Source organism: Echinops telfairi, unplaced genomic scaffold, assembly GCF_000313985.2.
Source record: "Echinops telfairi isolate 266 unplaced genomic scaffold, ASM31398v2 ScPeMD7_7465;HRSCAF=8503, whole genome shotgun sequence".
In the NCBI taxonomy this organism is placed as follows: Eukaryota; Metazoa; Chordata; class Mammalia; order Afrosoricida; family Tenrecidae; genus Echinops; species Echinops telfairi.
Genome location: NW_022111365.1, coordinates 10203033 through 10230676, shown reverse-complemented (window position 1 = coordinate 10230676; position 27644 = coordinate 10203033). Strand labels below are relative to the sequence as shown.

The following is a 27644-nucleotide window of genomic DNA, read 5'->3' as shown; positions in this document are numbered from 1 at the left end:
CATACAGTATTTGTCCTTTTGTGCTTGACTAGCTTCACTCAGCATGATATCTTCCAGATCCCTCCATGAGTTGAGGTGCTTCATGGCTTCATCACTGTTATTTAAGGATGCCTAGTATTCCATTGTGCGTATATGTATCAGAGCTTTTTATCCTCTCTTCTGATGGGAATTTAGTCTCTTTCCAGCTTCTTGATATTGTTAACTGTGCTGCGATAAACATGGGGAAGCAAATGTCAATTCATGCTCCGTTTCTTATTTATTTTAGGTATATGCCCAGTAATGGTATTACTGGGTCATATGGTAGTTCAATTGCTATCTGTTTTAGGTATTGCCTTATTGCCTTCCAGAGTGGTTGTATATAAGTAAAAGACAACCAACCAGCAGTGGATAGGAGTTCCTATTTCACCATACCCTCTCCAACATTTGTTCTCAGTTTTTGTTTTTTTGTTTTTAATTGGGCTATATTAATGTGTGTTAAGTGGTATCTCATTGTTGTTTTGACTTGCATTATCTGGATGGCTAATGACCTGGAACATTTCCTCATGTGTTTATTAGCTGTTGGAGTGTTATACTTTGTGAATTGTTCAGGTCTTTTGCCCACCTTCTCAGAGGGCTATTAGTTTTATCTTGTAAGCTTCTAAAATTCTGTAGATCTTAGTAATCAGTCTTTTGTCTGTATGTTGTTACTAAATATCTTTTCCCAATCAGTGGGCTCTCTTTTTACTCTTTTAATTACGTCTTTTGATATACACAAGAGTTTTATTTTTAACACTTCTTTATCACATTCATTTAGTTTATCTTCTATGGAGTGTGTTTCCTTTGTTAATTCTGTAGCCCGTGTATTCCCTGCACTAGGGCTCCTAGCTTTGTCTGAATTTTCATTGATTATCCTAATAGTTTTGTGTTTTAATTCTATGTCTTTAATCCACCTTGAGTTTGTTTTTGTGCATGGAGTGAAATATGAGTCTCATTTCATTCTTCTGCATGTGGGTATCCAGATTTTCCAACACCATTTATTGAAGAGAGCATCTGCATTCCATCTAATGTTTTTGGAGCCTTTGGCAAAAATAAATTGTGTCTTTGTGGATGTGTTTATGTCTGGGTTTTCTGTCCTGAACTACATGTCGGAGTATCTATCATTACACCAGTACCAAGCTATTTTGACAACTGTGGCTGTATAGTAGGTTTTGAGGTTGGAAAGAGTAAGATCACCTTCCTTATACTTCTATTTTTAGGAGTTTGTTGCCTATCCTAGGCTTCTTCTCTCTCCATATGAAGTTGGTAATCAGTTTTTCTATTTCTTTGAAGAATGCTTCTGGAGTTTGGATCAGGATTGCATTGAATTTTAGATTGCTTTAGATGGTATTGACATTTTCACTATATTGAGTCTTCTGATCCACGAACACGGAATATTCTCCCATTTGGGTAGATCCTCTTTTGTCCCATGTGGTAATGCTCTGCAGTTTTCTTTGTACAGGTCTTTGGTTTATTTGGTTAGGTTTATTCCTAGGTACTTCAGCTTTGGGTGGTTTTTGTGAATGGTACTGATCCCTTGATATCTTTTTCTGTATTTCCATCACTGGAAATAGGAATCCAACTAACTTCTGCTTGCTAATCATGTATCCTGCTACTTTACTAAATTCCTCTGTTATTTCCAGCAATCCCATTGTGGACCCCTTAGGATTCTACATGCAGAAGATCATATCGCCTGCAAATAGTGAAAGTTTCACCTCTTCTTTACCCTATTGTACACACTTGATTTCTTTCTGTTATTTTATGGCATTTTCCAGGACTTCCCACATAATGTTGAATAGAAATGGAAATAAGGGGCGGCCTTGTTGGGTTCCCTTGGTCAGTGGAAATGTTTTCAGCTTTTCTCCATTGTGTGTAATATTAGCTGTTGTTTTTTCATATATGGCTTTCATTGTATTGAGGATTTTCCCTTCTAACCCTATCTTCTTGAGAGTCTTTACTTGGAATGGATGTTGATGTTATCAGATACTTTTTATGCATCAATTGATATGATTATATGGTTCTTGTCCATTTTCTTGTTGATGTGGTAGATTGTATTCATTGTTTTTTGAATGTTGGACCATCCCTGGTATGAATCCCACTTGGTCATGATGTATTATTTTGGGGGGGGGATATGCTGTTGGATTCCATTGGCCAGAATTTTGTTGAGGATTTTTGCATCTATGTTTATGAAAGATATCAGTCTGGAGTTTTCTATCCTTGTGGGGTCTATGTCCAATTTTGGTGTCAGGTTTAAGCTGGATTCATAGAATGAGTTTGTCAGTTTGTTATTCCTTCCTATGTTCTGGAAGAGTCTATGTAGGATTGGTGTCAGTTCTTCTCTGAATAATTGATAGAATTCTCCTGTGAAGCCATCTATATTGGAGCTTTTATTGGTTAGAGTTTTTTTGATGACCTTGTCTATTTCTTCTTTTGTTATGAGTCTGTTCAAGTTCTTAATGCCCATTTGCATTAATTTGGGGAGAGTGATTTTCTTTCTTCTTCTTCTTTTTTGTTACATAAACTATGTAGAGACTTATTTTCTAGATATTTGTCCATGTCCTCCAAATTATTGAATTTGTTGGAATACAGTCTTCTGTAGTACTCTGTAATTAATCTAATCCTTTTATTTCATTAGGGTCTGTTGTGCCTTTTCCTGTTTCATCCATAATTCTAGTTATTGACATCTGGTCCTTTTTTGCCTTTGATAAATTTGCTAGCCTTTTGTCGATTTTGTTGATCCTTTCAAAGAACCAACTTTTTGCTTTGTTGACTCTTTCTATTGTATTCTGCCTTCCACCTCATTTATCTCTAACTTAAAAATGATAAGTTTTATCATTTCTTTTCTTTGATTGTTTTTGGCTCTGTTCTAACTGCTGAAGGTGCGGAGTTAAGGTGTTGACCATACTTCTCTCCTCTTTTTTATGTGTGCATTTATTGCATTGAAGTGAATTCTGATAACTGCCTTTGCTGTGTTCCATAGTTTTTGATATGCTGTATTGTCATTCTCATTGGTTCCTATGAACTTCCTAATTCTCTCTATAATTTGTGTAAATAATCCATTGGTTTAAAAAGCATGTTATTAAGTCTCCTGGTGTTTCTCTTTGTTCTTTTGTTCTTTCTATTATGAATTTCCAACTTTATGGTGCCGTGGTCAGAGAAGGTGGTCTGAATGACTTCTATGTGTGTGAATTTTCTCAAGCTTAACATCTGGCCTATTTTTCAATATGAACCATGTGCATTGAAGAATGATGTATATACTTTTTATGTTGGTTAGAGGGCTCTGAAAATGCCTATTAAGTCAAGTTGTTTGATTGTGTTGTTCAGATCTTCATTTTCTTTATTGCGTTTCTTACCCATTGATCTATCTTTGAGCAGAATGTATTAAAATCACCTATTGTAATTTTTGATTTGGTGATTTCTCTTTTCATCTCTCCAAGACTCTGGTTGATGAAATTTGAGGGCCATTTGTTAGGCACACATATGTTTATTGTTTTAATGGGTTCTTGGTCTACTGAGCTCTTGAGCATTATGTAATGGCCATTCTCATCCATGTACCATGAGGTCTATTTGTCCTAGTTTAGGTTGCCTCCCCTGCTTTTTTATTCTTCTTCTTATTATTATTGCCATTTACTTGGTAAATCTTTCACCATCCTTTGATTCTCACTCTATTTTTGCCTGTGATTTTGAGATGTGTCTCTTGAAAGCAGCAAATTAATGGATTTTGTTGTCTACTCCAGTCTGATACCCTTTGTCTTTTAATATATGCATTCAAACCATTAACATCCAGTGTGATTTAATCTAAATGTACGTTGGTTGCTGCCATCATGTACTATTTGTGTTTAGTATTTTCCTTTCATCTCTTTTATAAGATGGTGAGAGAGAGAGTAGTTTATTCCTGTCTTTATATCTCCACTGGATCTGTAATGTTTTGGACACTGTTTTCTTTTTTTTTATTTAGTATTTTTATTGGGGCTCTTACATCTTTATCACAATCCATACTTTCATTGAGTGTGTCAAGCACATTTACACATATGCTGCCATCATCATTTTCAAAGTATTCTCTTCCCATTTGAAGCCCTGATATCAGCTCCTCATTTCGTCTCCCTCCCTCTCCTGCCCACCCGTCCTCACAAACCCTTGATAAGTTATATCTTACATCGTTGGACACTGTTTTCAGTGTGTTAGTTTCTGGATAGTGTTACACTCTGTGATAACCCCATGTTTGTAAGCTGCAGCTGTTGTTTGTCTGCCTAAAATGGTTTTTTAATTTAAAAATAAGTAAACAAATACTATCCTCACTAAGCAAACTCAGGAGTCCAATATTTGGGATAGAGTCCATGTATACTGACTTCATCATTTAAATGTAGACATGGTTTATAAAGAAAATTTAATAAAATCAAGAAAAATCCCAACCCCCACCCCCACCTCACCCCCCAAAAATAACTAGAAAGTATATTTTGTAATGCTTTTATTAATTTTTTTTTTTTACAAATTCTCTAAATAAGGGAATTTGTAGTACCTCCTTCAAATTTGAGGAAGAGCCTTGCTAGATAAAGCATTCTTAGATTGCAGTTATTGTCCTTCAGCTTTCAGAACACGTTGCTGCAGTTTCTTCTTTCCTGCATGGTCTCTGCGGGGAGGTCTGAGCTTATCCATATGTGTTTACTTTTATATGTGACTGCTTTTTCCTCTCTATCTGCTCTCATGATTCTCTCACTTTTCTTGAAATGAGATCGTTTGACTCCTATATGTCTTGATGTATTGAGGTTTTTTAGGGGTGGTGATATTAATCTAATTGATGTTCTCTCTGCTTCATGGATGATGATCATCTCCTCCTTTGTGAGACTGGGGAAATTTTCTCCCAAGAAATGCTTTGCTATTTTAACTGTAGGCTTATTTCTATCATCCTGCTCTGGGACCCTAATCATTTGAATATTGTTTTGTTTCATGGAATCCCACATCCTCCTAAGGCTTTCTTCAGATTCTTTTGCATTGCTGCTTGACTGTTTTTCTTGTTTGCTGAATTCTGCCTGGTTATGTTCAAGATTGCTGATTCAATTCTCCATCTCTGCCGTTGTATTATTGATTTCCTTCACCTTTTTATCTATTTCTGCTATGTTATTCCTTAACTCCTGGACTTCCTTTCAGTTTGAGTATTCTAGTGTCTCTGTTTTTTCATTTCTTTTCAGAATTGATCCCCCAATTTCCAGAACAGCACTAAGCAATATTCTCAAGCATTCTTACATTGGCAGATCAAGGGCTGCGGCTTCTGTGTTAACTCGGGTTTGTGTCATCTTCAGTAATTGACTTCTGTTTCTCTAGAATTTTTATGGCAGCTGCAGGTATTAGCTATTGCTTGCATGGTATCTTGGGTGCGCTGATAATGGAGTGTTATCTTCTGGGTGTGTTTGTAGGGAGGGTGGCTCTTTAGGTTAGGGGAGGATCAGATAGGTGCTTGAAAAACGTATTATGTGTAGATGAGGAGGGCATTTTAGTTGGGTGCGAAGGATAATTAGGGTTTCAGTGCTCCAGTATAGCTTCATTTTAACTGGTGGTATTAATCATAGGAAACCTTCTCCTAGGCATAGTTATTTTTAAGGAGTGGGAGAAAAGTGTTATAGGAGATGTGATTTTACTTAGTCAGTTCAAGGAGGTTGTGTGTTGCTGATGTGGAGGGAACAGTTTCCAGAGGTTCTTGTGGTTGGGGTAAGGTTGAGGTATAATGAATCTACCTGAGTCCATTATCAACCCTGTGTATTATGCAGGGAGAATACACTCCTTCTGTTATTGTACTAAAAACAGTGCATTCCTACACAACTCAGCACTCGTCCCCCCTGCTGTGTGGTCCTAGGGTGTAACTGGGCTGTTATAGTGGGTATCCCAGTGAGGAGGGGCTTCTATTCAGAGGTGGTCAGGCTAGATCTAGTCTGGGCACCAGTTCTAAAGACTACCTGGCCTGTGACAGGAAAGCCTCAGGGCACCACAAAAATGCCAGATTCTGTTTCATTTTTCAGGGTGGAGAGTTTTGTGATTCCTTTCTCAAAACGCATTAGAAGCACTTCTCCTGACCTCCTAGAACCCACTCTTGGAAGATTCCAACTGCTCTTTTTGTTTCTCTGGTGCTAAAACTCTCTCCACTGGCTGGGTCTATTTTTCTCCAGGAAGGAGCTGGGCCTTGGCTAGGGATTATCACTAATGGGAACTCTCCTTCCCCCAAGGACCACTAAGGTTTCCAGTGTCCTGGGTCTCCAGGAGTCCAAGTGGGCCTCCATTGGGTGCTTCTGAGGTATGAATAGTCCCAACCACTTCCCCACACTGGCAAGCCACTGATGAGCACAGCTGAGTCCCCTGTTGGAGAACCAGCAAGTTAGATGCCTGGGGTGCAGGGAGACCCAGTCTCATGTTCCAGTCCCCGAACACAGCTACCTCATCCATAAAGGTGGTGTCCCACAGTGAGTTGTTCACGTGGGCGATCTGACATTGGTGCCATCTTCCCTAGAACCAAGTTTTTAAATTTCCATTTGACCTAGTTTAAATAATTTATACTTCAGTAAAATTGTCTATTAATGTATTTTCACGAATGGCCTCCTAGTTCATTTAATTTTTCTCTGTGGTTATTTCTTCCTCCTTATTTGTGATTTACATGTTTGTGCTGTCTTTTCACCCATCCCCTCTCATTAATTAGCAATGGAAAGCTTGTGGATTTATGTTAGGAACCAGTTCTTGCATCTATTTATTATTCTACAGATTTTTTTACTTGTTATTTATAAGTTTTTAGAGTTTGGAATTTTTAAATTTTTTGTTAATTTCTAGAATTCTGTAATTGTAGATTTAAAGTCCTTTTGACTCATTTTAAAACGTTATTTTCAAAAAATTAGCAGTCTTATTGGCATATAATTCTCATATCATTTAAATCAGTACTTCAATTACATCAAGAAGAATTGTACAAACTTCAGCATAATCAATTTAAAAATATTTCTTCATTCTTGTATTCCTCTTGGGTGGCACCTCATTTTCTTCCAATCGCCCCTGCCATAGCCCGAAGGAACCACTCATCCAGTTGTTGTCTTTATAGATTTACAACTCCTGAGTTTTATATACAGAAAAACATTAAAACAAGCACAAAAACGAACAATAACAAAGTAAAACAAAAAAAAGCCTCAATTGAAAAGAAAGCAGGAAATATTAAAAACTAGACCAAATTTAAAATGAATCAAAAGGGAAATCAAATGATAAGTTGTGAAATTTTAACCTACTTTCATCTGTAATAATCTGCTTTCCAATGTATTCTGTATGATTACTAAAGACATGGGTGCTATAGCAAAGTGTGGGGAAGAAACTTGATTGTGCCTGGCTAGTAGAAGGAATAGCATCTGGGGTCTAGAAGACTTGTATTCAAACAAGCAGTCATTTACATGAGGAATCAACTAAGTCCACATAAAAGAACATCAGCCTGTGTGATCCAAGGGCTGTAAATAATCAAATCCAAATCCAAAAGACAGAATGGTTTCGGAGCTTAAATTATGAATATTTAGCTTGCAGTTGGCTATGGATGACAGTAGAAGCCCCAAATTCATTTTCACAACTGAGGGATTTGAATAGCCTTGTTATTAGACAGTGTTGTAAAGTCATTTATAACAGATGCAGTTAGGTTAAAATTTAATATCTTATTTGACCTCCATTTGGACTGCCCCTACCATCAAATCAATGTAGGCTCAAAGCGACCCTATAGGACAGGGCAGAACCATCCCTGTGAGTTTCCCAGATTGCAAATCCCTACATGAGTACAAAGCCTCATTTTTCTCCTTGCTGAACTTGTGGTTAGCAGCTCAATTCACAACCACTGTGCAGTGATATTGTCAATAGTTCAGCCAAAGGTATAGAACTTAAAACACTGTTAAGAGAAGGAGATTATATGCGTGTAGGCAATCTATAATCTGCAATACATGAATTGTCATCTTGTACAGATTAAACTCTTAAGTGACTGGACACTATTTACACAAACAACGGGGGTTGCTGATCAGGAAAACTTTTAATAGTACTTATTTACAATGGCAAAGGCACACCTACAAGATTAATACATATCATAATGAAGCAAGGAGGATTTACATTATAGTATATGGTAGTTCTAGACCACCATTTGTCGGGCACACTCAAGGTAAGAAATTCAAGCCTAAATCTACCAGTTGTATGCCCTTGTTATAGCAGTTATCTGCTTCTCCTTACACTAGAGAGTTTCAGTTTCAAATCAAGGGCTACAGTTTAGTTTCAGATTGAGTATGGCCTATGAAGAATATTGTGTTGAGTCTAGAGTCACAGTAGTCTATAGAACATGCCTGGGTCAAGGGCTGCATAGAAACTTGGCCAAAAATGTACATTTAGGAACCTAGTACCAGGTATATGCTCCCCATAAGTTCTATATAAGTTCTTTTCAATGTCCCCTCTTCCCCAACTCAATGTGAGGTTACTCCTCCCCATTTTCCTACCAACTGAAATGTATTTGTCTTCTACATCATGCTCCCTTCCCTCCATCTGGATTTGAATTTCCAGTAGGGTTTCCTGGTAGGAAACTCTCTGGTAGGAGTGTCTGTTATATTGGGTTATTTTCGCACAACTGATTTCTCTCCCCACATCTTGAACAACTGCCACCTGCTGAGGTGAGTCTGCTGGGAATACTCTGCCTTGTTGCTTAGGAGACTGGTTTAGAAGAGTACATATCCTGGAAGCGAGAGCCTGCTTTCATCTTGGTTATTATCTTATAGTGGTGGACACACAATATTTGCCCTTTTGTTACTGAATACCTTTACTCGGCATGATTTCCAGTGCCACGAATGTCATGAGTTGTCTCATGGTTTCATCAATGTTTTCCAGAGACGCATAGTATTCTAGTGTGTGTGTGTGTGTGTGTGTGTGTGTGTGTGTGTGTGTGTGTTTACCAGAGTTTCTTTATCCATTCCTCTACTGACTGAGTCTTCAGACTGTTTCCAGCTTCTTGCTATTGTGAATTTCCCCAATGAGTGTGATAATGGCCATTTTCTTTCTTTCTTTCTTTCTTTTTTTTTTGGTATATGACCTTACCATGTTGAGGAGTTTTCCTTCTATTTGGGATATTATCAAATGCTTGTATCTGCATATATTGATATGATCACATGGTTCTTTTTATCTTTTTTATTTGGTGAATTACATTGATTGTTCTTTGAAGCTTCAATCATCCTTGCATCCCTGGTATGTAGTTGATTTACTTATGATTATTATTATTATTAATTATTGATATGTTGTTAGAGTCTATTGGCCAGAATTTTGTTGAGAATTTTTACATCTCTAATCATGAGTGAAACTGGCTGAAATTTTCTGTTTTTTTGGGACAGTTGCCTGGTTTTGGTATCAAGGCTATGTTCACTTCATAGGATAAATTTGGCAGTTTTCTGTTTTTTTTTCTATATTCTGGAATAGTGTGTGTAGAATTGGATACTTTTGAATACTTGGTAAAACTCTTCTGTGAAGCCATCTGGTCCTAGGATTTTCTTGGTTGCAAGTTTCTTGATGACATCTATTTCTTCTTTTGTTATTCACCTCTTCAGGTTTGCATTAGTTCTGGTAGATGATGTATTGTCCATGTCTTCTAGATTATCAAACTTGTTGGAGTAGTCTTTTGTAGTACTGTGTTATTATTCTTTTTATTTCACGTAGATATGTTATAATAACTTCCCTTTATCTTTAATTCTAGATATTTGCATCCTCTTTATTTTCCTTTGTTAGTTAGCCAGCAGTTTATCCATTTTGTTAATCCTTTCAAATAACCAATTTCTTGTTTTGATGATTTTTCCTATTGCTTTTCTGCTTTCCAATTCATTTATTTCTGCTCCAATCTTTACAATTTCTTTTCTTCTGTTGAAGGGTTTATGTTGTTGCCCTTGTTTCAGTCATTGGAGGTGTTATGTTAAGGTGGTGGTTTAGGACGTCTCTTCCTTCAAGTGTACATTGATTGTTATAAATTGTCCTCTTATAACTGCTTTTGCTGTGCTCCCAAAATTCTGGTATTATGTGTTATCATTGTCATTTATTTCAAGGAACTTCTTAATTTCATCCCCCATTTGATGTATTACCCAGTCTTTTCAAAGCAGTAGTAGTCTTCATGTGTTTGTCTTTATGTTCCTGCTCTTTCTAGCGTTGATTTCTAGTTTTATAACATTGTGATCTGAGAAGATGAATGGTAGAATCTCAATGTTTTTGCTTTTGTTAAGGCTTGCCTTGTGGTCTAGCATATGATCTAGTCTAGAGTAAGAACTATGTACTCTGGAGAAGAATGCATATTATGTTCTTGTTAGGTGGAGTGTTCTGTATATGTCTAGGAGATTAAACTAGTTCATTGCTTTGTGTAACTCTTCTGTTCTTTTTTGTGCATTTTTCCAACAGTTTGCATATAATTCACAAATTGTTCAATATAATAGTTCGATAACATCAAGAAGAGTTGTACAGTCATTACCAAGTCAGTTTTACAACATTCTCTTCAATTTTGTATGCACAGTTATTAGTCCCCTTTCCCCCAAGTTCCCCTGTCATACCTCTAGGGATCATTAATCCAGTTACTGTCTCTATCAATTTACCTATGCTGGATTTCATATACAGAAAAACATTAAAGGAACAACAAACAACCAAAGTAAAACATAAAAAACCTCAATAGAAAATAAAGCAGAAAATATTAAAAACTAGAACAAATTGAAATGAGAAGGAAAATAGGGTGCTAAAATTTAACCTGTTGGCATCTGTTTCCTTGAGAGTTTCTTTTGTGATACTGTCTTTCCTTGAGAATGGTGTTGGTATCCTACAATTATTGTTGAGCTGTGTATTTCTGTTTTCAACTCTATGAACATTTGGTTGATATATTTTTAGGATTTTTCATTGAGTGCATATATGTTTGTTAAGGTTACATGTTCTTGGTGAATTATTCCTTTAATTATTATGTAGTGTCAATTCTTGTCTCACTTTATGTTTGAAATAACTTTTAAATCTATTTTATCAGAGAGTAATATTTCTTCTGCTACCTTTTATGATTGTCATGGGCCTGGTAGATTTTTCATCATCCTTTGATTCTTAGTCTATTTTTGTCTTGAATTTAAAATGTGTGTCTCTTGAAGGCAATATATAGATGGGTCTTGTTTTCTAATCTAGTCTGCTACTCTCTGTCTTATTTATTGGTGCATTTAATTCTTTGACAGTCTGTGATTGTGTCATTGATATATTCAGTTTTAGTTGCTGTTATTACTGTGCATCTTTAAAATTTCTTTTTTCTGGTATATGGTTTTATTGGTGTCTTTGTTCCTCCTTTATTTCTGTGTTGTGTTAGTGCTGCTTTCAATATATTGTTTTCTGAGTGGTATTGTCACGTTTGCCTGCTGCTGATTCATGGTCCACAGTGATCCCATAATTTTTTTTCTTAATTCTGGTCTTGTTTTTACAAATTCCTTTTGTTTTTCCTTGTCTGGAAATACTTTTATTTCTCATTTCTATTTGAGGAATAATTTTGCTGTATATAGGATTGGGGGTTGATAGATTTTTCTTTAAGAATTTTATATATGTCACTCCATTGTCTTGCCTTCCTAGTTTCCGCTGAGAAGTCTGAACTTATCCTTATCTGTTTTCCTTTGTAGGTGATGTTTTTTCACTAGTTGTACTCAGTCTACTCAACTTTTCCTTGAAATTTGATAGTATGACTATAATGTGCAGTGATGTTTTTCTTTTGAGATCTCTCAAGCTTCTAGAATAGTTACTTTATTCTCCTTTGTAATATTGAGAATTTTTCTTGTATGCATTCTCATACTGTTTTTCTGTAAATTCATTTGTTTCTTTGTCTTCCAGGATCCTGATAAGACCGTAATTGTTTCTCTTGATAATGTCCCACATCATTCTCATGCTTTCTTCTGGATCCTTCACTATTTTCATCGACTGTTTTTCTTCTTAGTTGTCATCAGAATGATTGTCTTAGAGCTTTCTTCTCTTCTGTTCCTTGGGTCTTTTACCATGTTACCTAATTTTGTTATCTCATTGTTTGTCTTCTGGGATTCCTTTTGATTTAAAATTAGTTTTTCAATCCTTTCAGTTATTCTCTTGACTGCTCTTCACATCTCTTGATAGGACCTCACCACTATTCTACTGAATTCTATATCTGGTAGTTTCATGACCTGTTTTTCAGAGTATTGCATTGCGTTTAGGTGAATGTGTGTGTTTTCTTGATTTTTAAAAATTTTTTTTACTGTAATTGGCTGCTCTTTACTTGACACTGTGGTAAAGCTCTTATTGGTGTGTGAGCTTCTATCATGTCAAGGAATTTGGTTCTGTTTAGTGATTTTAAAAAGTTTGAAATAGTCAAGGATTTTGCCTTTTCTTGAACCCACAATCAATGCTCATGGAAGCAGCAGTCAAGAGATCAAAAGATTCATTGCATTAGGTAAGCACAAGACCTCGTTAGATTACTGAAAAACCAAGATGTTACTTTGAGGACAAAGGTATCCTATCCCAAGTAGTGGTATTTTCAATTGCCTCATATACTTGTGAAACATGGACATTGAATAAAGAACACTGAAGAAGAATCAATGGATTTGAATTGTGGTGCTTTAGAAGAATAGTGAATGAACCAGAAACTTAGAATAGGACAAACTGATCCATTGTGGAAGAAGGCAGGCCAGAGTGCTCCTTAGAGACAGGGATGGCAAAATTTCATCTTAAATACTTTGGACATTTTGTCAGGAGAAAGGAAATGCTAGAGAAGGACATTGTGTTTAGTAATGAAGAGGGGAAGGAAAAAAGAGGATGCCCTTCAAGGAGATGAATGACACAGTGGCTGCGCAATGGGATCAGGCATAGAAACATGTGAAGATGGTGAATGACTATAGAAAGACCATGCTCAGGCACAGAAGCAATGGTGAAGGACTGGAAAGAGTTTCATTCTGTTGTGCATGAAGTCACTATGGGTTGGAACTGATTCAATGGAATTTAACAACTAAAGTGATGTAGGAGAGGTCTAATAGGGGCTGGAAAATAAATGGTGGTGAAATGGGGGAAAGTGGAGAGACATGGGTAATTTTGGAAGATGGGTGTGGGAGAAGAGTTAATAAAATTAAAGTAATGATAGTAATGATAATTTGCTTAGAGAGACCAACTAATTTGTAAAAAATAATGTTGCAATGTATTTTAAGAAGGATTATTAGCTTAATAATTTCCAATGAAATATGTTTCATGAGGGAAAAGAGAGAGAGCAGTAAGAGATAATGGGAGAAATTGCAAGGAGATGAAGGACAAAAGAGACATAAAACAGGGTATGACAGAGTATGGTTGCTATGGCAACCTAAAATGTGGGTACATCAGTGCACTCAGGTGGGGCTCATTTAGGTGGGTGAGCTGTAATCTAAAATACTGCCTGTTTTTTCTTGGGGGCAATGGGTATTCTCATGAGGTGCCTTTGTACGGGAAGAAACCATTGGAAGAGGAAGTGGGAGAGAACTCCAAAAATATACAAATATCGTAATATGGAACAAACACAAAAAAATCTATCTATCTGAAAATAAAACTACCTTGTTGGTGGGACACCTGCTCTCTGATAGTATTATTTTGTTAACACGTGCTGTGCGTAGGGGGGCAGGCCAAGTACTGGAGCTCAAAGTATGAAAGAAAAAGGAAGGGAAGGAACTATAAAGAAAATGAAGCTAAGATTGGGTACTGACTATGTCTGCAACCTACTGCTCAACACAGAGCTGCCTCCCAGATGCCCGTAAGATTAGAGGTTTGATTGAATGGGTGGTCTTAGGTTCTGGGAGAAATCAGCTGTGCCAGGAGGAGCAGGGCTCACAGAAGTGGCTTGTGCTGCTGGTCCATGGTAAAGGGGAGTCTGTCCGCAGGCAATACTGTTCTCCCACATGAAGAAACCTGGATCTAATTAATGTTGTGTTGAGATTATTACTGCCTAGTGAGCCTGCTCTGGGACTGCTGAGGAGAGCTTCCTCTTTATCTCCCTGCTTGTTGTCTGGCAGCCGTTTGTTTCTCTGTGTTTCTATTTTTTAATTTGTCATTTATTACCAGCCCTGTTTCTCACAACAAGAACATGTGATCTGTGCTTTTCCCATTTTAGGGAAATTTACTCATATTTCTATTGTAAGACTAATATATCATTATTTTTAGTGAATCTCTGACCTAACTAGTCACTTGATGTTATTAAAAATAATGCAATCAAAAGTATCAGCAAGGAAGCATTTAAAACAAATAGAATATACAATGAACTGAGAAAAGTAAAAACTAGGACCAAATATTTGCATTGCATTTTAATAAAAATGATTAACTTTGCATTAAAGAAATATTTTTTAAACTGGCACAAAAACAAGAGTTACACTTTTTGGTCCTAACATATATATTTAAGACATTACCCCCAGTGGACTCTAAGATTGATAGAAAAGAATGAGTAAATGCAGCACAAATAGATAATGAACTCTAGAGAGAATCGTCTCATAGGTCAAAGAATTAAACTTTATGATTTGGTACAATGAAGATAATCTGCTTTGAAAGCATCACATAGAAATGAATATGATGAGCATAAACATATACAGTGAACCCTCGCCACTTCGCGCTTCGACTTCCGCGGCTTCGCTCTATCGCGGTTTTTGCGTAACAGCGCATGCTCTGCCATTACTGCCACTGATTGGCTCATACGGTACACGCTTGATGCCATAAATAATATAATAAATAATAAATGATCATTGTAACGTCCAAAATGTTTTACTGTATTTTCCCTTTTTCGTTTAATAAATTGGGTAATACGAGTGTAATGGTGACTAAAGGGTGTTTTTCATGTCCTCTATGCTCTAACTATGAAAATATTTGATTTACAAATAAGGAATCCTACTTCGCGGAATTTCATTGATCACGGTAGGGTCTAGAACCGATTAACCGCGATAAACGAGGGTTCACTGTAAAAGGCAAAAATTGGAAGAACAAGACAAAAAGGCCTGAAATTTAATTGTAGTGAAGAGCTCAAACATGCTTGTATCAAATATATATTTTTTGTTTTCATATTATAATCTTTTCAGGTGATAACTAAGTTAGCTTTTCTTAAGTTTCATATAAATGTTATCACTCTTTTGCTTCTAAATTTTTCACTGATTATGTTTGTGCAATTCACTTATGCTTGTGTGTATTAGTAGTTCATTGTAATGTATTGTTGAATAGCTGTCCATTGTGATAATATATGAGAATATATCTCTTCTGGGTTGTCTCTAGATTATTAGTAATATTAAGAAAGCTGCTATGAATATTAATGTGCTTATCTTTGGGTGTTCTGTAACCCAAAAGTGAAATTGTGGGACATATGGTATACACATGAATAGCTTTAGGGAATAATCTTAAATAGTTCTTCAAAATTGACTTACCAAGTTACATTCTCACTAGCAATTATTTTTGGAAAGTTTCCATTGCTCCATATCTTTGGTATCATGATTTTAGTTCTTTAACTTTGAACTACACAGAACTCTCAACTATTATACTAATGTAGAAATGGAAGCTATGGAGCTTACCAAACTCCAGGAGATTTGGAAAGCAAAGGTGAATTGGAGGTGGTTGTGACCAGAATTAGCATAATAACCAGGTCACTGTCATGTTTAAGAACCACCAGTGATCCCCATTGCTTTATACGACAGATCAAAATTTTCTTCCAAATGCCCAAGTCTTCATTATCTGATTCCCCCTACCCATCTGACTTCTCTCCCAATATTCTGCTCTATTTGTCTTATGCTATTGTTATTTTAGTTGCTCTTGAATCCAAAGTCATTATGAAAATAAGCATTCATTACTAAAATTTCTTCTTTAAACCTCATAATAGCCTTATGAAATAGTTCATATTATGATACTTATTTTACATAGTTATAACTTGATGTGCCTGGAGGTTAAGAAACTAGTCCAATGATTCAGTTTTAGTAAAATGACAGAAAGGATTCTTACCTAGGCACACCCGCTCAAGATAAAACTCTCCTGACTTTCCCACTATGTCATATGGCTATATTGTGTCATAAGAACACGGTGGAGCTAGCATTAGAACTCCGATATAGAGACTTCAGCAACAGTACATCTCTGCATATTTGTTTCAGCCACACCGTATTTCTTAATTTCCTGTGAATGTAATATTTAGATTGCTTTCCATTGTCCCATGTGCATTGGTTTTGCCCTCTAATTTGATGTCCCCAATGTAAAGCATAGTTTTATGCACATGGTACTTACTTGTTGAAAAGAAACTCCAACTCAGGTAGATTTACAAGGACCAAACGGCAGGTTGGTGGGGAAATGAGGAATCCATAGCTGTGTGTGTGTGTGTGGGGGGGGGCGGGGAGGTTAGGGGGTGCAGAGCTGAGTCATTGCCCTTCCAAAATAAGGGGCCTGATATCTGCATTATAGTCCCTATAGCTATAGGCCAAGTGTCACTCAGCCTTGGTATTGGTGTGATTTTGCAAATAAATATCCTGGTGGTCAATTTTCATGTTCCAGCTATTCATTTAGGGCAGTGTAGGCTCAACAGAGCAGCTGGTTACTTTTTGGAGAGGGTGGCCAGCCAAAGGTCGGTCAAGCGACCCAGGCTTTAGCAAAACACAGCCAGGTATTCAAAGCAGTAACCTAGCCATGTGGCAAAGACTAGGTGGAAGAAAGGTTTAACAGATTTCCAGGCCACCAAGGATAACTAGGTACAGTTCAGTATAATATGATTCATTCTAGATCCCTAGTTGGTGCTGAATGAGTGTCTTATACCCTGCCAAACTTAGGAGTTTATTAGGAAATAGCTAGGGTAAGATCTATTATTAAGAGCAGTAGCACTGACTGTGGAAAGCAGAAGTTAACCTTAATAGGCAAATTCCATGTGAACATTAGGGAATGCATGATTTTATAGCTATGTTTTTGTGCCTGGGATCCATTTCTGATTCTGCCATTTACCCTCAGCATTATGGTTTGGAAGTTATTTAACACTTTGGTGTCCCGTTTTTTTCCTGTATAAAGTAGGAATAAGCAGAACCTTCCTCAGAGAGTTTTGTGAAGGTGAGAAGAGTAGTATGTGTGTGTGTGTGTGTGTAATATGTACTATATGTAGCCGTTAGAACAATGGTTGCCTACTGTATAGATAGTTGCTGTGTGGTCAATCCCAATTTATGGCAGTTTCAATGACTGATTTTTCAGAAATACATTATCTGGCCTTTCTTCCAAGAGACCTTCATGTAAACTGAAATCACCAGTTTCTCATTATCAGAAAAGTGTTTTACTGGTTAGACCACTAAGAGACTCCCAAACCCCAGTTGGTGTGGAGTTAATACTGACTAATGATAGCCCATAAAGGTCAGAGTGGAGCTGTGCCATATTAAACCACTCCCCACATGTTGACCAGTATCCTGTGTTGGCCCATTTAATTAGATGTATTGCAATGATCTGTCTTGTTCAAAACCTCAGAGAGGAAGTTTTCTTCTATATTTCAATTGATCTTGCTTACTTATGCATCCTCAAATCATGTCTCTATGCCCCAGCCTTTCATGAAGTATGTTCTTAGCCTTTGGCAGGTTCCGAAGACAGTTCCTGGGAACAGACCTTCCCTGACAGTGTGCTGCAGTTCCTGGGCCTCGTCCATTCCGCCTACCCTGAGGACCCCATGTGGGAAGCCCCAGAATTTCTTCAGACTCTGGCTGCAGTCACCTTCCCTCTAGGGATCCAAATGGTAGGTCCTACCCTTGCTCTACCTCAGTGAGAGCGGGGATACGCTTTTCATTCTCTAAAGATGAAAATAGAATTCCTCTTCAGCTGCCAGTATTTAAAAAATAATAATTTTAAGTTAACTGGACATGACAGTGATGCAGCTCAGTCATTTTCAGTTTTGTGATTCGATTTTTAAAATTTATTTTTAACAGTCTTATTGAAATACAGTTCACACATCATACAGTTTACTGGTTTAATCATACTAAACATAGCCGTGCACTCATCATCACAATCAACTTTAGAAAATTTGCATCTTTTGGGCATTCAAATTATTAGCTCCCCATTTCCATTCAACCTCTTCTGCCATACTTTAAAAAATGTGGGCTTTTTAAAAACAATTTGTCTGGCACTTCATTCACCCATCATACTATTCAATAGCTCAATCATATCAAGAAGAGTTGTACAATAATTACCACAATCAATTTTAGAGCATATTCCTTGTGTTAGTCTGGGTAAACTAGGGAAACAAATCCACAAAAACTCATACAGAGTTTTATATAAAGGGTAAGTGTAAATTAAGAAAGCATCCCAACCCAGTGCTGCCCAAGCCCATAAGTCCAACATTAGCCCATATGTCCAACACCAATCTACCAAGTCCTCCTCAATCTGACAAAACACACGCAATGATGCCAACTGCAGGAGGAAAGCCGAATCAGTGAATTTGTAAGCATTTCAGCACTGGCAGCGGTCTCCATACATCTGCTCCAGCACCCAGGGCTGCATCAGGGTAGATCCATGTGGCTTCTCCTCAGGGATGTCTTGCAAGAAATGAGCCTTGCCAGCTGAAGCAGGTCACTGGCTAAGGCAGCTGCACCCAGGTCCGACCATCAGAAAGCAAGAGACCCGAGAACTAGGAAGCTGAGGCTCACTGAGCCATTTATCTCTCTGCCCTTCAAATAACCCCACGTGTTTATCGGCCAGGTTGGCACAATAAACCTTAACTATCTCATTCCTCTTCCCTGTGCTCATTGTTCTTAATGTAATTCTATTTTTTTTTTTATTGTGGCAAAAATATACTCAACAAAACATTCTCCAATTCAACAGCTTCTCCGTGTATAATTCAGTGCCATCAATTATACTCTTAGTGTTATGCCGGCATTGTTGATATCCTTTTCCAAATTATTTCAGCACCATTAATATAAACTCAATGGCCCCTAAGCAAAGACTCTTCTTTCTTAACCCAGGGTAACCATCAGTCAACTTTGGTTTCTTTTATTTTTCTGGTTGTAATTTTATTGATAAAAAATTCACATGTCATATGCTTCCATAGTTAAATCACTTTTTAAAAGAGTTGTATATACTTGATCACAATCAGTTCTGGTTTTCCTTCCCCACTACTGCATTCATTGTTTGCTCTCCAATTCCCCTCAAACTGCCTACTATCCCCTGTCCCCCATCCCTGATACACCATTGCTTCAGTTATTGTCTCTATGAATTCTAATAACTCAAACAAATCCACTCTTTCTGTGTTTCCTAAACTGGGAAATCTAACAGAAACAATAAAAAACAAAAACAAAAGGAAACAGACAGAAGAAAAATAATGTAAAGATAAAAGCAAAGATTAAGAAATAAAACACTACCAGCAATATTTTAAGAGCTAGAGAAGAAATTTCTGTCATAGAACAAGCAAAAAACATTTAAACCTAGAACAAATACAGATTGAATCAAGAGGGAGGTCAACTAAGCACGTACCCTATTATACTGTAGTTTGATCCACCATAATAAAGTTTTCACTAGTCTCTGGTAGTAAAGCTGCTCAATCCCCCACCTGTGATCAGAGGAGATCTGCCAGAGGCTTCGTCTGACTAGATCATCAGCAGAGGCACCAGACTCTCACAGTAGTCCATAGCCTTTTGAAATGTGGATGTTCACAATTTAAGCTCTGATATTTTTACATCATATTTGGATTTTGTTATTGTCATCTTTGGATCACACAAACTAGTGTGCTTCTTCAATGTGGACTTAGTCGATGCCTCACTTAGATGGCTGCTTGTTTGAATGTAAGCCTTTAAGAACCAGATGTTATCCTAACTGATAGCCAGGCACCATCTGCTTTTCTCACCACACTTTGTTGTAACACTCTTATCTTTAGTGTTCTCTTCATGAAAATGAATATCAAGCAGGGCCATGTTATAAGAACTAACTCTTCTTGGATTGGGTTTAGAATTAAGTGGGAGCCTAGAGGTTCAATTTTTTTTGAGTTATTAGGAATCTCGGTAATGAGAAAATTGATGGTAAATCAAGTCCAATTCCAAATGGAATGCTTGTATGCTGATAATGTAAAATAACAGAAATCAGTTCAGGAAGCCTGGGGATTTTTTACCAATATGAACAATGGGGAAACAAAGATGCAACCAAGAGTAAAGGAAGGCATTTCAGGCAGAAGAAAAGGGGATGGTGGAGAGGCCTACACATAAGCTCATTCAGCTACTGAATCTAACAGGGAGAAAGGACATTCCTACAGGTTCCCCATCACCATCTTCCATTATAGGTCTTGTGCAGGAGCTAGGGCCCTGAAATCCTTGGATTCACACTCAACATAAATTCTCACCTCCAATACTAACATCTGTAGCCAGAGCATGACATCTGCTAAGTTGTATTATATCCAGCTTCCCACCAGCAACTGTACATATGCTCTGACCTTGGGTGCTATCCCCCCCTCCCCAAGAGGCCAATAGCTTTAGTCTAGGGGATGGGTAAATCCAATGTCACCTCCCCAGCTACCACAGCAGAGCCAAACCAAGTGTTGGTCTTCTGGTCAAAAGCTATTCTTCCCACACCTCTTAGCTTATGCCAGCTCAGAATTTGTTCCTCAGCAAGTCTTGTTACATAGCAAATATAACAGACCTTGTTTATGCAATAAGTTCATGGTCAAAAGACAGATTTGCTCAGAATTTATATAGCCTCTTTCTAGTCAAGGCCACCTGGAGCTAATAAATGTAGTTACCACCCACTATGTGCCATTAAATTAATTTTATGGCTTAATTAAGACTGGCCACATTAATTTTATGAATGAGCAAAGGGAGCTGCCAAAAATAAATTCGCATGAAAAGTTCTTGTGGCTGGGAGTCCGGAGTCCCTGGTCTTGGGTGCCTGTATGTCATTTGGCCTCCTAGCACTTCCTGGGCAAATATTCCTATCTCAATTGTTTCCTAATGGTTTTATAAATATAAAGTGAGAAAGTGAATGTCAAAGCACTTCAGGGCCATAGATAGAAGAGCTTGCTCTTTTCCTAATTTATATCCTAAGTGTCTTTTCTGTCAACATCAGCTAGGCCTGAATAGGTAAAAAAGGTTCCTACACCAAAGGGCAGGAACCAACTTCTTTTGACTATATTCCAAGTTCTCGACATGGATACATGCACTAATCTTTCAGTCCATCCTCAAAAATTCTTTGTGATAACATTCTATTATCTCCATATAACTCATAAGTAACTGGCAAAGAGGAATAATGCAAATTATACAGGGCACTTCTGGGCTTCTGAGCATAGTAGACTTCTGATTTTGTGGCTTAGCTTCTTCCCATGATTCCAGGTTATCTCAAGTTCAAAGAGCACATTATAAGCAATGGGATTTGAGCAAAACAACTCATTGCTAGGAGCCTCAATGCTCTTACTTGATATATGGTTTGATCCCACCTGTGCCCGTCTCTGAAGTAGACACGAAAAGAGTTAGAGCAGAGTAGGCCTTATATGTTGAGGTTTTCTTGTCTTTGAGGGACCCTTGACTGAGCCCATCTGGAATGCTAAGAGTCCTATAACCAAGGCTGAAGATTATTGCACTGAGGAGGGTCTTCAGGCACCTGTCAAGTTGCATCTTACCCAGTTGCATCCTGCCCAGAAGCAGCTGAGAAAGTTCACACAGCTCCTCTTAAAGGAACTCCTGAAGAAAGCCTCTTCCTCCAAACATTGGTTGCCTCTGGAGGTTCTCCTGGAGGTGGGTAAAAAGGGCCTTTGTTTAGTTGTGTATTGGGGGTGGGTGGGGTTGGGGGGCGAGGCTTGACAGGTTGGTGAGGGGACAGTAAGACATAAGGTCTGCGTTTCTTGGGTGGGTACACATAAAGACAGCCTGGTTTTAGATTCCAGCTCAGTCTGCAGCAGTGTGGTGCTGAAGAGGACCTCCGGAACTGAAGATTGTAGCGTGGTCAGGAGCTCACCAAGAAACTGGTAAATAGATGAGTTGGGACAGGCCTTATCCAGGATCCCTAGAAACAGAGCCAAAGTGGAAAATTTTCAGACTTTATTCATTGAGGGGGATGCTCTCAGGAAGAGGGGTGGGGAGTTAAAGTAGGCAGGAGAGAAGCTAACTATGAAGTGGTCTCAATTTGATACTGGCTACAGCCTGGTCACAGGGAACAGCAGTGTGGTACCTGATCTGCATGGCTGACCTCACTTGGTAGCACCATTCCAGGGTTAGTGATTGGGAATTCCCTCTTAGACTCCTTAGCTGAGAAAGTGGATGCCAACTCCTGGACGAGAAAGGTGGTTGGAGGCATATAGACCGATGCCCCAAGAAAGGGACAGAGCTGATTTTTAAGCAGCCCAAGCATCCAAGTTCTGGGTGCAACCACAGGCAAGAGTCACAGTGGACAGCAGCATCTACTACAGTGCCTGAGTGGACAAAACAACTGTGCTCCTGCTGACTCAGTCCTGTGCTGTGCTTCCAGGCCTATCCGGAGAATGCCACTGGCTTACAGAAACGAGATTTCCAATCTGAGGTGCTGCTTTCTACCATGGAGATCTTCCATGTTGTGAGTGAAGGCAATGAACAGATACTGGAAGGTAAGCCGCTTTGCCGTAGCCCTTGTTCTCATGACATGTGACTAATGATATCTGAACAAGGAACCAAAAGTACCCTGCTAACCACAATATCACACCTTAGAAAATTATTGGAACTTTAGAAGTCATTCAGTGTTACCCTTTACCTAAAGCTTTGGTGCCTCCTACAGTATCTGCTCCTTTAGATCATGAGTGTCCACAACATCTATTTCATCATTTGTTCATTCTGAGATAGAAAGCTGTCTATCTTCTGAGTTACACCTTCACTACTAGCTTCAGTAGAAATGTGACTTCTGCCCAAAAGAAAGTCAAGACTTTGACTGAAGTGAAGCTGTTCTGCTCAGTGATTTTCTTTAATTGGGGTGAAATTATTTTTCTGTTCAGTGACTTACTCTTTGTCCTTTTGTTCCTATTGCTATATAATAGAACAGTGATTTTAAAAACAACAACAAAAGCCACAAATCCACTGACATTAAGTTTATTCCAGTTTATAGTGTCCCTAATAGGGTTTCCAAGTCTAAATGGTTTTGGAGGCAGAAAACCTCAACTTTCTCCCATGGAGCTGCTGCTGAGGTTGGACTACTGATTTTGACGTTAGCAGCTCCACACTGCTTACTCCACAGGCCCATGAACAGGGGCTTAGCAAATGCTTTGTTAATGAAGGAACCTGAATGAAGACTATTACCATTAAGAATTTAAAGTTGAAGCTTCATCCAGAAGACAGCTCTGGGCAAGTCTACCTTCGTCACCAGATTTTTTTTCCCCTGTAGTTACTGAGTAATGGGATCCTTAGTGACATAGCTCATCTTTCAATTCTTCTACACCTCACAGCCTTGCGATACTTTGTGGTCTTTCTCAACAGAGATTGAGAGAATGGATGGGCAATCCCAGCTATGAGTTCCTATCTTGGAATGCTCCCTTTTGAGCAGGGAAACCCTGGACAAGCACTTGACCTTGTAAACGGGGGATAACAGCTAAATCTAGGTCAGAGGATTGTTGCAGGGATTGACAAGACGACCAAGGACATGTCAGCACAGTGCTGCCATATTGATTGGCACTGAGAGATGGCAGCTTCAACCCCGGTCCAACTTAACAGGGCCCCATGCAGCCTTCCTATTTACCTTACGTTACCCCCGCCGCCCTCCCTGTGCTTCCAAATGACCACTGGAAAACATGTCTCCCTTTACTTGCTATCTTTCCACGTGACTTTATATCACTAATTATATAATTTAAGATATATAATTTCAAATAAATGTATGTTAATTGAGCTTTTACTGTGTACAAATCTCCATGTTTGAGAGCAATCTATGTACTAAGGGGTGTGACTTTTCATATGTTGCCTTTTCCCCACCATAGGCAGTAAGGAGCCTCAGGCAAATGCAGAAACTGCTGTAGCTCCATCCCTCACCAACATCTCCTACTTCACAAAGAAGCTGGTGGAGAAGCTGCACAGTGGAATGTTCACAAGAGACCCCAAATACGTCCTACTCTTTATCACAGAGCACATTTTAATGGTAAGCATCCTGGAACTGACTTGTCTAGTCTCCTGCTGACTAACAAGCATTCTGGCTCTGTGTGATGACCCCCAGGTGACGGTACAGTTAGAAGTAGACTCAGAGAAATAGAAAGAAACTCTGAGACTCAGCAGGAGGGAGAAGGAGGGGTTTGGAAGCCAGGTTGTACCTGGGAGCTATTAAAAGTCTGTTAGACTGTCCCTTGGGCTACCTGAGATGTTCTTTAATGAATGAGTTCATTATGTCTTGCATGTATGAGAGCTACACCTTTGGGCTTGTGATTGGGCTTAATCATTGTTATTTCTCATCAACAAAGAAACATGAGCTGAGGAAGGGCAAAGAACAGTGTCTATATCCCCAAAAGGCCAATTTCATTTCTTCCTTAATGTCTGCCCTATCTGTGACATTTGCGCTTTTTCTGAAATCAAGGCCAGAGTCTAATTTTACATAGACTCTCCATATACATAGATATGTATATTCATATATCCCTATATATGCAAATACATAGATGTACTCTTCTATGTATGAATGTATTCATGCAAACATAGATATTTTAGCCCCTCATCTCCCACGGAGTTCTAGAAACCTTCCTGACAGCCGGCCGTTCTTATTTTGTGTGAATTTTGACATGAGGGAGGACTTATTATTGCACAAGCTGCCACATCCATTGTAAACCTGTGGTTTCTCTAATCAAAAATCTTTCTCAAACCAGTCCCTGGCATATAAGCTGCAGCAGCAACTGGAGGATTTCTCTCCATCCCACCACTGAACACAGTATAGTTTTACCTGTGATCACTGGAACAAATGCAGAACAATTATGCAGTCTGTCTGATGTAATTCTTGCTTCCTGCACCCTGATACGTAGCATATGAGGATTCCCATGTATATTCCTGGGCCCAAACCAAATCAAACTCACTGTCATTGAATTGATGGAAACTCATGGTGACCCTATAGGACCCTATAGTACCTACATCACAAAGTGTTTATAAGACTATGTGAGTGTGTGCTTTTTATTTCTATGTTCTAGGTCATTGAGAATGCCTCATCTCAAAAGGAAGTCACCCTCAGTGCTTTGTACAGTGGTTTGAATAAAGTTATTCTGTACTGCCTTTCCAAGCCCCACCAGTCTTTCTCTGAATGCCTCAGTCTTCTCAGCATCTTGGAATTCCTGCAGGAGCACTGGGACATTGTTTTTGCCACCTACAATTCCAATGTCAGCTTTCTTCTCTGTCTCATGCATTGCTTTTTGTTGCTCAATGCAAGAAGGTATGAGCCACCGATTTGTTTTCTTGTTCAGTTGTGGTAAACACAGAAAAACAAGCTTTAGAGGAACCCTTTATTGAGGGAGAAATGAATGGTATAATCAGTTTCTTTGTGATTATTCACATTATATGCAATATTTGATCATATGGTAGGTTGTCTCCAAGCTATCCAAATGGCAAAGCAGCTAGACTCATAATGAAATAATTATTTACTCTATTTCCATAATTCAAAACACCACTGCTTGTAAGATTTTTCATTGATTTAATTTTTGAGGCAGAAAATTTCAATATTAAGTGCACATGTTGATTTTGTGATACAGCCAGATTTCAGAAAGATCAACAGCTGATAAATGTAATGTTAGAGGTAAAAAGTATATATTAAATTATATCACAGAAGCTAGACATAATTTTCCCTACAGAAAGAATACACGCAGACATGTACACTCCATATGCAGTGAGACTGTGAAAGCTAAAACTCGCCTTGATTTTCTAGTTCCATGTCTTTTTCCCTTTTGACGGAGCAGTCCCCCATTTCTCAATCACTCTCTATTAGTGAAAAATATTTGTTTTCCTTCCTTAACAGTTTTCTATTTTATTTTATTTTATTTTATTTTTAAAATCATTTTATTAGCGGGCTCATACAATTCTTCACAATCCATACATACATCATTTGTGTCCAGCACATTAGTACATATGTTGACTTCATTATTCTCACAACACCTGCTTTCCACTTGAGCCCTTGATGTCAGCTCCTCGTCTTTCCCCCTTCCTCCTCGCTCCCCCCTCCCCCTTAACATTGTGAATGAAGGGGAGTGCAGAGTGGGGACCCAGGGCCCATCCGGGGAAAATTGGACATCCCCTTGCAGAAGGGCTGCAGGGAGGAGAAGAGCCAATCGGAGTGCAGTGTAGCAATGATGAGATAGACAATTTTCCTCTGGTTCTTAAATGCTTCCTCCCCACCACTATCATGATCCCAATTCTACCTTACATATCCGGCTGGACTGGAAGATGTACACTGGCACAGATAGGAATTGGAAACACAGGGAATCCAGGACAGATGAACCCCTCAGGACCAGTGGAGAGAGTGGCGATATCGGGAGGGCGAGGGGAAGGGGAGGGAGATGGGAGAACAGATGACAAGGTCTACATATAACCTCCTCCCTGGGGGACGGACAGCAGAGAAGTGGGTAAGGGAGACGTCGGATGGTGTAAGATATGATAAAATAATAATAATTTATAAAACAGTTTTCTATTTTATATAGGTTCCAGATTTCTCATATTTTCGTGCATATGACATAAAATGACAAGTGCACTTGTCTAAGGAGCTATAATAAGTGCTATTAAATGATTCTTTTTAAAATCTTTATTTTGAAATACAAAATGTATTTCATCTATTTTCCAAAATGACATTGCAAAATATGTATAAGGGAAATTGACCAAAGGTGTTCAATTTATTTAGATAAGAAAAATTTTCTATTGCTATGTACTAAGTTGAGAGGATTCTTATTAACAATAAACAGCAATAGAATTATTACAAACAGACTAGGGTGTATAATGAACATTTTCTTCTCTACCAGCTACCCAGAAGGATTTGGATTGGAAACCAAACCCAGAATGACTGCTTATCATTACGTCTTTCTTTCTCCAAATGAAGACACGAAAGGGAAAAGAATGGAAAGCTCAAGCTTGAGTGATGGTACAATTTATTTTCTCTTTACTTAGGGGAGGTGAGTGGTATAGTGGTTAAAGAGGAATCTCAGAAGAACGTACAAGTACAAGAACATAAAGTGGTAGAGAATAAAGTGGAAATGCTCTTTGCGTATTAGAAACAGAAGGAATGGCTAGCTAGGTGGGTGGACGAATGGATACATGTAGGGAAAGATATGTGGAGGTTGCTGTCATTAGGAACTTAATATGCTAATTGGAATCCCAAGATCCTTACTAGAAGTTGATTTCTTGCATTTTTCTTTGAAATACCAATACAAACACTGGCTAGTCATCTCACTGGTTGTCACACAGCATTCTGGCCTACAACATAAGAACGGAGTAAATGAACATACCCTGTTTCCCCGAAAATAAGACAGTGTCTCATATTAATTTTTGCTCCCAAAGATGCGCTAGGTTTTATTTTCAGGGGATGTCTTATTTTTCCATGAAGAAGAATACGGTACACATTTATTGTTGAACAAAGAAAAAGGAAATTTATTACCTGTATACGGTACAGTAGTAGTTGTCATCACAAGCCCGCATAACCAAACTGTGAATCTTACAGTGTCAGGAATTTCTTGTTACTCCTGCCCCGCA

The 27644-nt window shown here is 38.3% G+C and overlaps 1 protein-coding gene across 1 annotated transcript in view; it reads left to right on the top strand.

The window, feature by feature from the left end:
- WDFY4 (WDFY family member 4) overlaps window positions 1–27644 on the top strand; it is a 404997-nt gene that overhangs the window by 184040 nt on the left and 193313 nt on the right. Inside the window, exons 31-36 of the mRNA XM_004716253.2 lie at window positions 17585–17749; window positions 21504–21722; window positions 22453–22567; window positions 23921–24078; window positions 25106–25344; window positions 26918–27036. Of these exons, the coding sequence (XP_004716310.1) occupies window positions 17585–17749; window positions 21504–21722; window positions 22453–22567; window positions 23921–24078; window positions 25106–25344; window positions 26918–27036 (1015 nt within the window). The remainder of the gene's footprint in view (window positions 1–17584; window positions 17750–21503; window positions 21723–22452; window positions 22568–23920; window positions 24079–25105; window positions 25345–26917; window positions 27037–27644) is intronic.